This window comes from Ranitomeya imitator, chromosome 1 (assembly GCF_032444005.1).
Source record: "Ranitomeya imitator isolate aRanImi1 chromosome 1, aRanImi1.pri, whole genome shotgun sequence".
Taxonomy (NCBI): domain Eukaryota; kingdom Metazoa; phylum Chordata; class Amphibia; order Anura; family Dendrobatidae; genus Ranitomeya; species Ranitomeya imitator.
In genome coordinates this window covers 1189013585-1189030919 of record NC_091282.1, presented here as the reverse complement: position 1 = coordinate 1189030919, position 17335 = coordinate 1189013585, and the positions used below count along the sequence as shown (strand labels likewise).

Here is a 17335-nt window from a genome sequence, read left to right as displayed (position 1 = left end):
GAGTCAAGAATGGACCAAACTTAGCATAAATGTTAATCGATGTGTCAAGAATGGGCCAAACGTAGCATGCATGTAAAGGGAGAATGAGAAATAAGCCAAACTAAGCATGAATGTTAATGAGGGAGTCAGAAATGGGCTAATCTAAGCATGCGTGTTAATGAGGGAGTCAGGAATGGGCCAAGCTAGGCATCGTTTATGGGGGAGTCAGAAAACATAGCTGTCAGCATCATAATAATCGTAAATTTGTGCTCATTTATTAAAGGGAACCTGTCAGCGGATTTCTGCTATCTCATCTGAGAGCATCATGATGTAGGCAAAGAGACCCTCAATCCTTAAGATGTATCACTTAGTTTACTGGGTGCAGCAGTTCTGACACAATCAGAGTTATAGATTTACCAATGTGTCACGCTAGCGACTCGCGCAGGCAGTGAGCGCCCCCCTGCTCAATGTGGTCACCGTTCTGCTCCTCCCAGTCTTGGGTCGTCTCACTGAGCTGCCTCTTGCAGCATTTCCAGCTTTGATGCATCCTACTGTTGCTGGGGAGTCTCCACCTAGCTGTAGGGAGGCGCAGCCTTTTGCATAAAGTTAACCACTTGTGTCCTGCAGAGTTTAGATTCTTTATGATTTATTAGGCAGCTCCTCCCACCACTTCTTGCATGAACATAGATTTCTAGTTGCTTGTCACTAGATCCTGTTGGTGCATGATCTCTCCACTCCTGACCTCGGCTCCGTATATTGGACCTGTACTGCCTGAACTGACCTCGGATTGTCTTACCACTTCTTTGTCTTCGTCCACCTGTACCTCCTATCTGTGTCTCTGACCCTCCGGTCAGCTACTGCAGAGTCGGGGACTGCCCTAGAGTGGTACCTGGTGACTACTGGTGGCCAAACCTATCCTCAACCTTTAGAGGCTCTAGTGAATACCAGGTAGTTATTTAGTTTTGCCTCTCTAGGATAAGCTCGGCCAGTGGCTTAGTGGGCCCACACTCACCCATGTTTCACAATGCAGCAGAGCTGATAAAGCTGCCCGCACCCTCACCAGGCTCTTTATGTACGTTGTCTATAGACAGTGAGCTGCTTATCACAGGAGGGCGGTGTCGGACTTGCAAGTCTGCACCAGCTAGTAACAGCAATGATTATGACCAGGTGATATAACCTTCAGTGTAAATAAATAACAACACACAGCTTGACATGTGACACATCGTTGAATTTTGTATTTTAACCCCTACACCACGCTGTCCTCAGATTACATTTCCTTTAACAGTGCAGACATTCCTATAGGCTCAAAACAAATTCTCTATTAATCCAGGAGCTGGAAGAGCTTGAACAGAAACATCAGTCACGTTTGATGTCAAACAAGTCGTGGCACAAAAAGGGCTCAGAATCCCAAACCATGGAAGACATCGAGAGGAGGGAGAGAGAATATTCCGACCACCTAATCCGAAATGTACGTACAGAATACGGAGTGCGGTATTTCTCATTTGGGCAAGACGGCGCTACATGTCATTTGTCTTATTAGTATAATAGTTTTTTAGTTATCGTCAATCAAAGTGTTGGCAATTTAGGGACGTGTGATACTGCCCGATCCCACATGGAAACGACCATTTGTGGACGGGGTTAGTGGATGCTCCACTCTTTTTCAGCTCAGTTAGGGTGGTGACACTTTTCTTACCGTTATAGAACGACATGCTGTATGGTTTTTTTAAAGGGGAACGGTCACCAGGTGAAAAGTAACCAGTTCTTACTGTTATCGTATTTCTGCTGCTCCCCTGAGTATTTGTCTTTTTTTCTTTTTTTTTTTTAAATCCGCCCTATGGTTCCAGAGCTATAGGTCAGTTAATTTAGTGCTCATTTTTATGGTCATTATTAAGCGGGCGTGGCTTAACAGATTATCTGGGGGCGTGTCTTTAGCCTGCTCTGTATTATTGCCCTGTGAGCCACGCCCACAATTGACACTTGGTAAATACCATAAAAATTTGCACTTCACAAAAAAAGGTCCATGCATCTGGAACTGTATGGAGGATTTAAAAAAAAGAAAAAATAAACACTGGGGGGGGGGAGCATCGGGAATAAAATGAGAGTGAAAACAAGTTGTTGTTTTTTTTACCTGCTGACAAGTCCACTTTAAGAGTCCTTAAAAGGGTTGTCCACTTCATTTTTATTTTTTTAAATGTGTCGGGTACTTGACATTGTGGGTCTTACTAATATATAAGCATTAGTGATGAGCGAGTGTACTCGTTGCTCGGGTTTTCCTGAGCACGCTCGGGTGGTCTCCGAGTATTTGTGACTGCTCGGAGATTTAGTTTTTTGCATGATTTACGGCTACTAGCCAGCCTGAGTACATGTGGGGGTTGCCTGGCTGCTAGGGAATCCCCACATGTATTCAGGCAGTCTAGCCGCCGTAAATCATGCAGCTGCGTGGACCAAAACTAAATCTCCGAGCAGTCACAAATACTCGTAGACCACCCGAGCAACGAGTATACTCGCTCATCGCTAATAAGGATCATGGTTTCTCTTCCCGCTTGTTCGTGCCGCCTTCCACAGAATGGCCAGTGACGGAGGAGCTCGTGACATGACCCGTTCTTCCTATGCTTAATTGGAGCATTGTGTACATTGTTTCATTACAGTTAGAAGACTTCTGGAAACAGATTGAGAACGTCCATCAGATTCTTCACGACAAAGCAAAATGCTCCTATGACGAAGCCGAACGGATAATGATGAACCTGGTGCTGAAAATGATCGCTGTTGAAAGCATGTTGTGTGATTCCCAGGAGGAGCTGGTGATGGTAACTTCTACATCCCCCATTGTATGTATGTAAGGCTATATAGTGATTAGAGCTGGTGCAAATCAATTCGCAGGGTCCAGTCCATCGGTAATTGTCAGAATTCCGGGAACCCTGAAAATCATCTTCAGCGTTTGACTGAATCCACGGCTCTTTTAATTGGCCGCCATAGTGGGATGCCACTTGTGTCACGCCCCAACGATGATATCGGGCCAGGCCAGCTAATCACAAGAAGAGCAGTGGATGCTGTCATGTAGGAAGCAGTTCTCAGGCCATCCTCAGCTCTGTGTGAGAGCAGAACCCCGCAGCAACACCCACAATCGCTGCTATCACCGATCATGGGCATTTAACCCCTCTGATGCCGCTGTCAGTAGTGACAGCAGCATAGAGGAGCATCAAGCAGGGAATACGATCGTGTTGTCGTGATGGTTTCCATGGAGACCCCCGGCCTCAAGATGGCTGCGGGGTCCTTCGGTGTCCTGCAGGGAAGGTGACTTGTGAGCGCCTGCTGAGAGCTGGAGCTGACTTGCCTCCTTCCCTGCCTGTCGGATGCTGATGTGATACTCTGCAGAAATATTACAGCATATCAGATCAGCGATCTGACACTATACAGTAATGTCCCAGGATGGGACAATATAAAAACGTTAAAAAAAATGAAAAAGTGTAAAAATATATTTAAAAAAAAAAATCCCAAATAAGAAAAAAACAAATATTTTTCCAATAAATACATTTATTTATGTAAAAAAATAATAAAAGTGTGCATATTTGGTATTGCCGCGTCCGTAACGACCCGTTCTTTAAAATCCACTAGTTAACGAGGCAAAAAACAATGCTTTATCATCATACTGCTGAAAAATCCAATAAACCAAAAATAGTACCACTGAAAATGTCATCTTGTCCTTCAAAAAACAAGCCGCCATACAACGTCATCAGCAGAAAACTAAAAAAGTTATAGCTCTCAGAATAAAGCGATGCAAAAATAATTATTTTTTTCTATAAAATAGTTTTTATTGCGCCAAAACATAAAAAAACTACGGTATATAAATTTGGTATCACTGTAATTGTACTGAACCGAAGAATATAGCTTACCAATTTTACCTCACGCGGAACGGTATAAAAAAACCAAAAAAAACAATAGAAAGCGATTAAAAAATGTTGTGTGCCCAAAAATGGTACAAATAAAAACGTTATCTCGTCCCGCAAAAAAAAAAACAGGCCATCACATGACTATGTCGGCTGAAATCTGGAAAAATTATTGCTCTCAAAATATGGTGATGCAAACACTAGTGCGTCTTTAGTGTGTGACAGCAGCCAAACAGAAAAAACTGATATCGCTGTAATTCCACCAACCCGAATGTGTTTCATCTCTCACATCACTCGGAGATATTGATGGAAACCCAGATGTAAGTGCTCAGCGTAGAGCGCCGGATAACTGTGATCATAAATGTTATGTAAAATGTTCCCACTAAAAGCTTCAACTCAATCCACAAGGCAAGGCGCCACTCAGGCCTATCATATGTTAATGGAAATCTAGGGGGCTTCCACGTTACTGGGAGCACAAAGTCTCTGGAAAATGGCTCCTCGCCCCCAAAAGAAATTCAGCAAATTCTGCACTCTCAAATCCAAATGCCCCCTCCCTTCTGAGCCCCAAAGTACCTAAACCATATTAAGTGCCCACATGTTTGTCATTTCTGTAGTGATGAGGGCCTGCCTAATTTACAGGTGCGTGTCTCCAGGAGCATGATCTGGGCATAATGTATTGGTGACTGCAACGTACTGGTCACTACAGCGTACTGGTCACTACAACTGCAGTTTGCAATTTTCACTCAGCAACATCCACTGCTTCTGGTTTCTGCAAAACACACGTGGAGTCAAAATCATCACTACATCTGCAGGTAAATTCCAAAAGGGGTATAATTTCCAAAATGGTGTCACTTGTGGGGGGATTCCACTGTTTAGGCACATCAGGGGCTCTCCAAACGTGACATGGCTTCCCCTAATTATGTCAGCAAATTTTGCATTCAAAAAGTCAAACGGTGCTCCTTCTCTTCCAAGCCCTGTCTTGCACCCAAACAGTGGTTTTCCTCCACATGTTGGGTATCGCCATGCTCAGGAGAAATTGCGCAACAAATTGTCTGGTGTAATTTCTCCTGTTACCTTTATAAAAATTCAAAATTTGGAGCTAAAAAAGATTTATCTGGGAAAAATTAGATTTTTATTTTTTTTATTTTCACGGCTCTACGTTATAAACTTCTGTGAAGAACTTGGGGTTTCAAAGTGCTCGCCACACATCTAGATAAGTTCCTTAAGGGGTCTAGTTTCCAAAATGGTGTCACTTGTGTGGGCACCGGTGCTCAGGAAGGATATAATGGAACTAGAGAGAGTACAAAGGAGGGCAACAAAATTAATAAAGGGGATGGGAGAACTACAATACCCAGATAGATTAGCGAAATTAGGATTATTTAGTCTAGAAAAAAGACGACTGAGGGGCGATCTAATAACCATGTATAAGTATATAAGGGGACAATACAAATATCTCGCTGAGGATCTGTTTATACCAAGGAAGGTGACGGGCACAAGGGGGCATTCTTTGCGTCTGGAGGAGAGAAGGTTTTTCCACCAACATAGAAGAGGATTCTTTACTGTTAGGGCAGTGAGAATCTGGAATTGCTTGCCTGAGGAGGTGGTGATGGCGAACTCAGTCGAGGGGTTCAAGAGAGGCCTGGATGTCTTCCTGGAGCAGAACAATATTGTATCATACAATTATTAGGTTCTGTAGAAGGACGTAGATCTGGGTATTTATTATGATGGAATATAGGCTGAACTGGATGGACAAATGTCTTTTTTCGGCCTTACTAACTATGTTACTATGTTACTATGTTACTATGTGGGGGGTTTCCACTGTTTAGGCACATCAGGGGCTCTCCAAACGCGACATGTCATCCGCTAATTATTCCAGCAAATTTTACATTCAAAAAGTGAAATGGTGCTCCTTCCTTTCCAAGCCCTGTTGTGCGCCCTAACAGTGGGGAAAGACCTAGAGTGGTGCAGGGAGACGCTGCCCCGGACTAGTCAGACCTCTCCCCGTAGTCTCCGGCTGGGTCTTTAGACTATGTTTTCTCAGAAAAACCTGACAAAAACAGGTTTGGGCAGCATGTTTCAACTGACAGGTTCCTTTTTGAGCAGTTATGACTACTTCCATTAGTTATCCATTAATCTGATCGCACTAGGTGACGGATCACATAGACATACTGCTTGGTCTGATTAGACCCAGAGCCACTAAGCACGACCCTGACAGCTCTCATTTTACAGGGACGTTTTTCCCTTTAACTGAGTCTGCTATAACAACTCTAATTATGGGGAAAATATGTAATTAAAAAAAATAACAAATCTGTACATCAATTTACTCCCAAAAAAAGGCATTTTCTGTCTTTTTTACACACCCACACAATGTAAAATAAACTAATCATAAACAATTGTAAAATTTCAGAACTAATAAACTCTTGCCAATCACATATATAAAAAAAAACAGTTGATTGAGAAGAAAAATGAAGCCCATAATATCCAGATAATTGGACAGCATAGTATACAGAGACCTGCACTCCATGCAGTGACCCTGGCTAAAGTATGTCATAAATCAAAATAACTCGCACCATGGCAGAAAAAAAATACATTATAAGGTTTTCATTTAGTCTCATGAAAAAATAACCACAAGGTTTGTACCGAGTTTTGTAGTTAGACCCTGCACGATAACATTAAAACTTCGGCTTTTATCTTTTTTTTTTAACTTTAGACTTGGGGTATAAACCCTTTAACCCCTTAATGACAAGAGGTATTTTTGGTTTAGCATTTTCACTTTTTGCTCCAATTCTTCCAAGAGCCATAACTTATTTTTTAGGGGGGGGTCAAAATGGCCATGTGAGTTCTTTTTTTTTTTTTTTTTGTGGGACGAGTTGAACGACACCATTGGTTTTAAAATATCATGCACTGGAAAACGGGAAAAAAAAATTCCAAGTACGGTGAAATTGCAAAAAAAAAAAGCGCAATCCCACAGTTGTTGTTTTCTTTCTTTTTTTTTTTACCATGTTCACCAAATGCTAAAACTGACCTGCCATTATGATTCTCCAGGTCATTACGAGTTCATAGACACCAAACATGTCTAGGTTGTTTTTTATTTAAGAGGTGAAAAAAAATTCCAAAGTTTCTTAAAAAAAAAAAAATTGCACCATTTTCCCATACACGTAGCGTTTCTGTTTTTCGTGTTTTCGGATTGGGCGGCGGCTTATTTTTTGCTCGCCGAGCTGACATTTTTAATGATACAATTTTGGTGCAGATATGATCTTTTGATCACCCATTGTTGCATTTTAATGCAATGTTGCGGTGATCAAAAAACATAATTCTGTCGTTTTGACTTTTTTTTCTCGTTACGACGTTTAGCGATCAGGGTAATTCTTTTTAATATTGATAGATCGGGCGATTCTGAATTCTGTGTTTTTTTGAATGGGGCGAAGGGGGGGTGATTTGAACTTTTTATATTTTTTTAATATTTTTAAAAACATTTTTTTTTACTTTTGGCATGCTTCAATAGTCTCCATGTTAGATTAGAAGCTGCCATAATCTGATTGGCTCTGCTACATACAAGCGATGATCAGATCGCCTGTATGTTGCTCATTGCAATCTAGCAGTGACAACCATAGAGGTCTGCTGGAGACCTCTGGTTGTCATGCCAACCCATCAGTGGCCCCCGATCACGTGATGTGGTCACTGATGGGCAGGATTTCCGGTTCGCTTGCCATAAACACGCGTTAAATCCTGCTGTCAGAGATTGACAGCGGCATTTAACTAGTTAACAGCCGAGGGTGGATCGCGATTCCAGCCGCAACTGTTAGAGGCACATGTCAGCTGTTCAAAATAGATGACATGTGCCGGAAAGATCTGGGCTCAGCGCCATAGCCCATATCAAAGGGAGGGAATCCGGCATCAGCATACTCTTATGCCCGATGTTGGAAAGCAGTTAAAAATAAATTGTCAGCAAATTTTTATCTCGTAATTTCAGATAAGCATGATGTAGGGGCCGAGAACCTGATTCCAACGATATGTCAATTACTAGGTTGCGTGTTACTGTTTTCAATAGAATCAGTGTTTTATCAGCAGGAGGTTATCACTACAGGACTAGGTGTCTCATGCCATGTAGTCCTCCTGCTCTCTATAGCCCCACCCCCACCACTGATTGTCAGCTTTCTGACAACATGCAGTGTATAGAGAAAGCTGCCAATCAGTCATGTGGGCGGGGTTATACAAGGCCCAGCATTCTGCAGGTCTACAGACGAGTAAACAGTGATTGCATCAAAACTGCAGCACACAGATCAGCAAGTGACACATCTGTGGAATTAGGGTCTCTGCCCCTACATCACACTGCTCCTGGATTACATAGAAAAAATCTGCTGAAATATTCCCTCTAAATGCTAATAATAGCATTGCTTCTAGTATCGTCAAACATAAAGTCCGCACAAATAGGTGACCGATATGGCACGGATATGGCAAATTCAGATTCGAACATACTCACTCAAATCTAATCAATGGCTGCAGCAAACCATATCATATTCTTCTTCTTTTTGTCAATGCAAAGTATCATCGGGTTTATTCTTGATAGGAAATCCAAGAGAAGATGATCCGCTGGGAGCACATGGCCAAAGTGGTGGAATCCCTGAAGTATCAGATCCAGGAGGAAAGCGAATGCAGACTTAACGCCGTTTCCAAAACTCTGGGGCAGCTGATGACAAAGAAGAAACTGACATTGAAACAGAAGGAGCAGCACCTTACTGAGCTCTTCAAGGAGTTTTGGGAGGAGGTGTCCCGATATAACAGAGGTGGGTGATCTGGACAGTTAGAAGATTACGGTATATCTCTAATAATCAGGTCTATAGTGTAAGTCTGTGCTTACTAGTTATTAGCTTCTGTCCTCATCCTGCCACAATGTAGTGGCCCTAACACCCACACTCAACGTTCCAGCTCGGTCATGCTCCGAGTAGACAACCTCAGTCATTCTCCACATGGTCCTCACAGCTCCGTTCGTTGGATCTTGTTGTACTAGTAACCTCTTTACATGCCCTTTGTCACCCTACCGGTCAAAGTCAGTGCCTCACGTGGCACTAGTACCTCACGGCTGAAATCAGCACCCAATGTGACCCTTGCAGACCCTTTTAGTTACCCACACTAGCCCAGTGTAGCTTTAGCAGCGTATGTTAGTGCCACACAGTGCCCCAGCCATTGCACCAGCCTCTACCAGTATCAATGCTCATGTAATCTTTAGTTGCCCACGTCGCCTTCATAGCCTTACTCAGTGCCTACAAGGCTTTATCAGCCCATTTAAGTGTCCCATGTGATCGTAATTGCTCCATTCAATACCCCACATGAACCCAGTAGACCTAGTCAGTGGCCCACCACCTCCAGTCGATGCACCACAGTACCGAGCACTTCCAGCCACAAATCCTACCCTGGATCTAGCATTTCATGTCAGTGTCCCTTGTTGCCACAGTAAATACCCGCATTGCACCAGTCAATGGCCCACATTACCCTAGAAGCTATAGTAGGTGCCCCACGAGGACCCCATGTGAATGCATGTAACATACGTTACTATATACTAGTTATATTTATAGAATACCGTAATATCTCTTTAATGTTTTATATATTATCACATCTAAATATACAGCCATAGCCGAAAATGTTGGCACCCTTGAAATTGTTCCAGAAAATAACCTTATTTTTCAGACTATAAGGCACAAAATTTTGGAGGAAAATGGGGGATGCGTCTTATAGTCCGGATGGACCTACTGTGGCTGTGGGTGGGGGAGGTGGTGGAGCAGCAGTGGCAAATAAGCGGGTTACAGGAGGCAGGAGCCAGCTGTTGCTGCTAAAGCCTGTGAACGCTGTTAAAGAAAAATGAATATTCACTGCTCCCCACACCCATAATCCCCCCCACCTCTATGCACAGAAGTCAGATGTGAGAAGTAAGAGGGACTATGGGTGTGTAGAGCAGTAGATATTTATTTATCTTTAATAGCGGGCACAATGTTAGCAGCAGTGGCTGGGCGATCACATATGCTCACTAATAAAGAGAAGAATATTCACTGCTCCTCACGCCCATGGAAGTGGAGAGCAGTGCATATTCATTCTCTTTAGTAGTGGGCACAAGTGATCACTCATCTACTGCAGGAAGCCGGCGGCTGCGGCTAACCATGTGCCTGCTAGTATTCACTGCTTCACACGCCCATAGTGCCAGGCGTGGGGAACAGTGAGTATTCCCGCAGTTGTCCTCGGCTTGTAAGCAGCGCATGATGTCACTGCCATGCGCTGCTTACAAACATAAATCAGCTGCTGGCATCAGAACAGGACTCTGTGAGGGAGCACAGAGAAGGTAAGTAGAATGGTTTATGTTTTTCTTTTTATATTTTTATGATGGCCAGGTAAACCATGATGAGGGGGCCATACATACCAGGATGGGGATGAGGGGACCATGTATACCAGGATGGGGATGAAGGGGCCATGTATAATTGTATTGGTGACATATATATATACTGCTCAAAAAATAAAGAGAACACTAAAATACCACATCCTAGATATCTCTGAATGAAATATTCCAATTGCAAAATTTTATTCAATGCATAGTGGTATGTGTTCAGAACAATAAAACCTAACAATTACCAATGTAAATCAAAATGAATATCCCATGGAGGTCTGGATTTGGAATGATACTCAAAATCAAAGTGGAAAATCAAATTACAGGCTGATCCAACTTCAGTGGAAATGCCTCATGACAAGGAAAAGATGCTCAGTATTGTGTGTGGCCTCCACGTGCCTGTATGATCTCCCTACAATGCCTGGGCATGCTCCTGATGAGGTGGCAGATGGTCTCCTGAGGGATCTCCTCCAAGATCTGGACTAAAGCATCCGCCAACTCCTGGACAGTCTGTGGTTCAACGTGACGTGATGTCCCGGATTCAGATCTGGGGAATGGGCGGGTCAGTCCATAGCTTCAATGCCTTCATCTTGCAGGAACTGCTGACACACTCTAGCCACATGAGGTCTGGCATTGTCCTGCATTAGGAGGAACCCAGGGCCAACCGCAAGAGCATATGGTCTCACAAGGGGTCTGAGGATCTCATCTCGGTACCTAATGGCAGTCAGGCTACCTCTTGCGAGCACATGGAGGGCTGTGCGGCCCTCCAAAGAAATGGCACCCCACACCATTACTGACCCACTGCCAACCAGTCATGCTGAAGGATGTTGCAGGCAGCAGATCGCTCTCCAAAGCGTCTCCAGACTCAGTCACATCTGTCACATGTGCTCAGTGTGAACCTGCTTTCATCTGTGAAGAGCACAGGGTGCCAGTGTCTAATTTGCCAATCCTGGTGTTCTGTGGCAAATGCCAAGCGTCCTGCACGGTATTGGGCTGTGAGCACAACCCTCATCTGTGGATGTGGGGCACTAAGACCATCCTTATGGAGTCAGTTTCTAACCGTTTGTGCAGACAGATGCGTATTTGTGGCCTGCTGGAGGTCATTTTGCAGGGCTCTGGCAGTGCTCCTCCTGTTCCTCCTTGCACAAAGGCGGAGGCGGCGGTCCTGCTGCTGGGTTGTTGCCCTCCTACGGCCCCCTCCACATCTCCTGGTGTACTGGCCTCCAGCCTCTGGACACTATGCTGACAGACACATCAAACCTTCTTGCCACAGCTCGCATTGATGTGCCATCCTGGATGAGCTGCACTATCTGAGCCACTTGTGTGGGTTGTAGAGTCCGCCTCATGCTACCATGAGTGTGAAAGCACAACCAACATTCAAAAGTGACCAAAATATTAGCCAGAAAGCATTGGTACTGAGATGTGGTCTGTGGTCCCCACCTGCAGAACCACTCCTTTATTGAGGGTGTCTTGATAATTGCCAATAATTTCCGTCTGTTGTCTTTTCCATTTGCACAACAACATGTGAAATTGATTGTCAATCAGTGTTGCTTCCTAAGTGGACAGTTTGATTTCACAGAAGTTTGATTTACTTGGAGTTATATTATGTTGTTTATGTGTTCCCTTTATTTTTTTGAGCAGTGTATAACAGGATGAGGGATAGTAGTACGGATTGGGGACATTACCCCTCAAGCAATATCAGAAGCAGGTTACCCCTCCATAACAGTGCGTCATGACCACATGTTTTGCTTCAACTTTTTTTTGTAGTCTTGTGGTTCGGTGCTTCTTATAGTCCGAAAAATATGGTATTTCTCCCAGAAAATTATAGCTATTACTCCTTTTGTTGTACACAGGTTTATTTCCTTTGTGTTTATTGGAACAACACAAAAAAAACAGAGAAAAATGGCAAACTAGACATAATTTCACACAAAACTCCCAAAATAGGCCGGACAAAATTGTTTTCACCGTCAACTTAATATTTGGTTACACACCCATTGGAATAAATAACTGCAATCGATCTCTTCCTATAACCATCAACAAGCTCTTACACCTCGCAACTGTATTTTGGACCAGTCTTCTTTTGCAAACTGCTCCAGGTCTCTCCTGGAGGCCTTCTCTCAAAAGCAGTTTTAAGATCTCTCCACAGGTATTCAATGACCTTTAGATCCGGACGCATTGCTGGTCACTTCAGAACTCTCCAGTGCTTTGTTTCCATCCATTTGTGGGTGCTCCTTGAAATATGTTTAGGGTCATTGTTCTGCAAAAAGACCCATGACCTAGGATGTAAATCCAGCTTTCTGATACTGGGCACTACATTGCGACCCAAAATCCTTTGGTAATCTTCAGATTTCGTCATGTCTTGCACATATTCAAGGCACCCAGGGCTAGAGAGAGCAAAACAACCCAAAAAACATCTTTGAATCTCCACTATGCTTGACTGTAGGCACTGTTATTTTCTTTTCAGGCCTTATTCCATATTTAGTAAACAGTAGAATGATGTGCATTACCATATAGCTCTATCTTGGTCTCATCTGTCAACAAGACGCTTTCCAGATGGATTTTAGCTTATTCACCTACATTTCGTAAAACTCTAGTGTAGCTTTTTTATGAGTTTGTCTCACCAGTGGGGTTCTACTCAGTCTCTTGCCATAGGGTTTCATTTTATTCAAATATCGAAGGAGAGTAAGCACTGACACTGATGCACCTTGACCCTGCAGGACAGCTTCAATTTCTTTGGAACTTGATTGGGTCTGCGCATCCACCAACTGGACTATCCTGTTCTGCAACCTTTCATCAGTTTTTCAATGCCGTCCACATCCAGGGAGAGTCGCTACAGTGCGATATGTTGTAAACTTCTTGATTACGGTATGTTGCGCACCGTGGACATAAGAACATCAAGATCAAGTCCAATCATCCATATCCAGCAACATGCGCACCCGTGGACATAAGAACATCAAGATCAAGTCCAATCATCCATATCCAGCAACATGCGCACCCACGCAGAAACCTTGCACACCTAGACACCCACACACTCTCTGACTCCATCCTACCACTAGCATCCATATCCTCACTCCATGACACAGACGGTGCTGCTGCTTTCTACAATGCCACTCTCGCATCAGCTATTGACACGGTTGCCCCGCTCGTCCATGGCAGAGCGCGACGTATCAATAGACAACCTTGGCATAATAACACCACCAAAAAGCTAAGGCAAGTGTCCAGGGTTGCGGAGCGGCGTTGGAAGAGAACCCACTCGCAAGACGACTTCACTGTATTCAAACAAGCAACACTCGCTTTTAAATCTGCACTCACCTCTGCTAAACAGGCCTACTTCACAACCCTCGTATCTTCCCTATTCCACAACCCCAAACAGTTATTCAAAACATTTAACTCCCTCCTCCGCCCCCCACTTCCCCCTCCAACCTCCCTCATCTCTGCTGAGGACTTTGCCACACACTTTAAAAATAAGATCGACCAGACAAGGCAAGACTTTATTGTTCAACCACCACAACCCCTTTGTATACCAGACCAATGCCCAAACCCCATAACCTCCCTATCCAACATCACTGAAGGGGGACTTAATTGTCTCCTCTCCAAATCCCACCTCACCACCTGTGCGCTCGACCCCATCCCATCCCACCTCCTCCCCAACCTCACCACCACACTTATCCCATCCCTAACCCACCTCTTCAACCTATCACTAACTTCTGGCACCTTCCCCTCTGCGTTCAAACATGCCACAATCACGCCTATCCTTAAAAAGCCAACCCTCGATCCAACTACTATGTCCAGCTATCGCCCAATACCGCTGCTCCCATTTGCTTCCAAACTCCTGGAGGAGCATGTCCATGCTGAACTCTCCTCCCACCTCTCATCTAACTTGTTGTACGACAATCTACAATCTGGTTTCCGCCCCCATCACTCAACTGAGACTGCCCTGACCAAAATCACTAACGACCTACTTACCGCCAAAGCTACTGGACAATACTCTGTACTCCTCCTTCTAGACCTGTCCTCTGCTTTCGACACAGTTGACCACTGCCTCCTACTGCAGATGCTCTCCTCCTTTGGCATCAAAGACCTCGCCCTATCCTGGATCGCCTCGTACCTTTCCAACCGCACATTCAGCGTCTCCCACTCCCATACTACCTCCTCATCCCACCCTCTCTCTGTTGGAGTCCCCCAAGGCTCTGTTCTAGGACCCCTACTCTTCTCAATCTATACACTTGGCTTGGGACAACTCATAAAGTCCCATGGATTCCAGTACCACCTCTATGCTGACGACACTCAGATCTACCTCTCTGGCCCAGACGTCACCGCTCTGCTGTCCAGAATCCCAGAGTGCCTATCAGCCATATCCTCCTTCTTCTCCTCTCGCTTCCTCAAACTCAATGTGGACAAATCTGAACTCATCATCTTTCCTCCATCCCACAAATCTTCCCTACTTGACCTATCTATCGCAGTCAATGACATCATGCTTTCCCCTGTACCCGAAGTCCGCTGCCTCGGAGTAACCTTCGACTCTGCCCTGTCCTTCAAACCACACATCCAAGCTCTTTCCACCCCCTGTCGCCTCCAGCTCAAAAATATCTCCAGGATCCGTCCTTTCCTCAACCCCCAATCTACTAAAATGCTTGTGCACGCCCTCATCATTTCCCGCCTTGACTACTGCAACATCCTTTTCTGTGGCATCCCTGCTAACACCCTTGCACCTCTCCAGTCCATCCTTAACTCTGCTGCCCGACTAATCCATCTCCTCGCTACTCCTCCGCTTCCCCCCTCTGCAAATCTCTTCACTGGCTCCCTGTTATGTTTGCTAATGACAGGTGTTATGAAGGCAATCCAGAAACACAGTGTGCTTAGCGATCAGAGCGCACACAGTGATCTGACAAATACCCAAAAATACAAGAACGAGCTCTGAGACGTGGAAACTCTGTAGACTGCACACCTGATCCTATCCTAAACACAACTAAAAGCGGCTGTGGATTGCGCCTAACAACTACCTAGGCAACTCGGCACAGCCTAAGAAACTAGCTAGCCTGAAGATAGAAAAATAGGCCTGACTTGCCCCAGAGAAATTCCCCAAAGGAAAAGGCAGCCCCCCACATATAATGACTGTGAGTAAGATGAAAAGACAAAACGTAGGGATGAAATAGATTCAGCAAAGTGGGGCCCGATATTCTAGGACAGAGCGAGGACAGTAAAGCGAACTTTGCAGTCTACAAAAAACCCTAAAGCAAAACCACGCAAAAGGGGGCAAAAAAAAACCCACCGTGCCGAACTAACGGCACGGCGGTACACCCTTTGCGTCTCAGAGCTTCCAGCAAAACAAAAGACAAGCTGGACAGAAAAAAAGCAACAAAAAAGCAAAAGGCACTTAGCTATACAGAGCAGCAGGTCACAGGAACAATCAGGAGAAGCTCTGATCCAACACTGAAACATTGACAAGGAGCAAGGATAGCAGCATCAGGCAGAGTTAAGTAATGAAGCAGTTAACGAGCTCACCAGAACACCTGAGGGAGGAAGCTCAGAAACTGCAGTACCACTTGTGACCACAGGAGTGAATTCAGCCACAGAATTCACAACAGTACCCCCCCCTTGAGGAGGGGTCACCGAACCCTCACCAGAGCCCCCAGGCCGACCAGGATGAGCCGCATGAAAGGCACGAACAAGATCGGAAGCATGAACATCAGAGGCAAAAACCCAGGAATTATCTTCCTGAGCATAACCCTTCCATTTAACCAGATACTGGAGTTTCCGTCTAGAAACACGAGAATCCAAAATCTTCTCCACAATATACTCCAATTCCCCCTCCACCAAAACCGGGGCAGGAGGCTCAACAGATGGAACCATAGGTGCCACATATCTCCGCAACAACGACCTATGGAATACATTATGTATGGAAAAGGAGTCTGGGAGGGTCAAACGAAAAGACACAGGATTGAGAACCTCAGAAATCCTATACGGACCAATAAAACGAGGTTTAAATTTAGGAGAGGAAACCTTCATAGGAATATGACGAGAAGATAACCAAACCAGATCCCCAACACGAAGTCGGGGACCCACACGGCGTCTGCGATTAGCGAAAAGTTGAGCTTTCTCCTGGGACAAGATCAAATTGTCCACTACCTGAGTCCAGATCTGCTGCAACCTATCCACCACAGAATCCACGCCAGGACAGTCCGAAGACTCAACCTGTCCTGAAGAGAAACGAGGATGGAACCCAGAATTGCAAAAAAATGGAGAAACCAAGGTAGCCGAGCTGGCCCGATTATTAAGGGCGAACTCAGCCAACGGCAAAAAGGACACCCAATCATCCTGGTCTGCAGAAACAAAACCATCTCAGATATGTTTCCAAGGTCTGATTGGTTCGTTCGGTCTGGCCATTAGTCTGAGGATGGAAAGCCGAGGAAAAGGATAGGTCAATGCCCATCCTACCACAAAAGGCTCGCCAAAACCTTGAAACAAACTGGGAACCTCTGTCAGAAACAATATTCTCAGGAATGCCATGCAACCGAACCACATGCTGAAAGAACAAAGGTACCAAATCAGAGGAGGAAGGCAATTTAGCCAAGGGCACCAGATGGACCATTTTAGAAAAGCGATCACAGACCACCCAAATGACTGACATCTTTTGAGAAACGGGAAGGTCAGAAATGAAATCCATCGAAATATGTGTCCAAGGCCTCTTTGGGACCGGCAAGGGCAAAAGCAACCCACTGGCACGAGAACAGCAGGGCTTAGCCCTAGCACAAATCCCACAGGACTGCACAAAAGTACGTACATCCCGTGACAGAGATGGCCACCAGAAGGATCTAGCCACTAACTCTCTGGTACCAAAGATTCCAGGATGACCAGCCAACACCGAAGAATGAAGTTCAGAGATAAGTTTATTAGTCCACCTATCAGGGACGAACAGTTTCTCTGCTGGACAACGATCAGGTTTATTCGCCTGAAATTTTTGCAGCACCCGCCGCAAATCAGGGGAGATGGCAGACACAATGACTCCTTCCTTGAGGATACCCGCTGGCTCAGATAAACCCGGAGAGTCGGGCACAAAACTCCTAGACAGAGCATCCGCCTTCACATTTTT

The 17335-nt window shown here is 44.8% G+C and overlaps 1 protein-coding gene across 4 annotated transcripts in view; it reads left to right on the top strand.

Moving 5' to 3' along the window:
- Positions 1–17335, top strand: part of EVC (EvC ciliary complex subunit 1) — a 122567-nt gene that overhangs the window by 53471 nt on the left and 51761 nt on the right. For all 4 annotated transcript variants that reach the window (XM_069744827.1, XM_069744828.1, XM_069744829.1 and 1 more), the window contains exons 7-9: positions 1310–1447; positions 2628–2786; positions 8437–8653. In XM_069744827.1, the coding sequence (XP_069600928.1) occupies positions 1310–1447; positions 2628–2786; positions 8437–8653 (514 nt within the window). The remainder of the gene's footprint in view (positions 1–1309; positions 1448–2627; positions 2787–8436; positions 8654–17335) is intronic.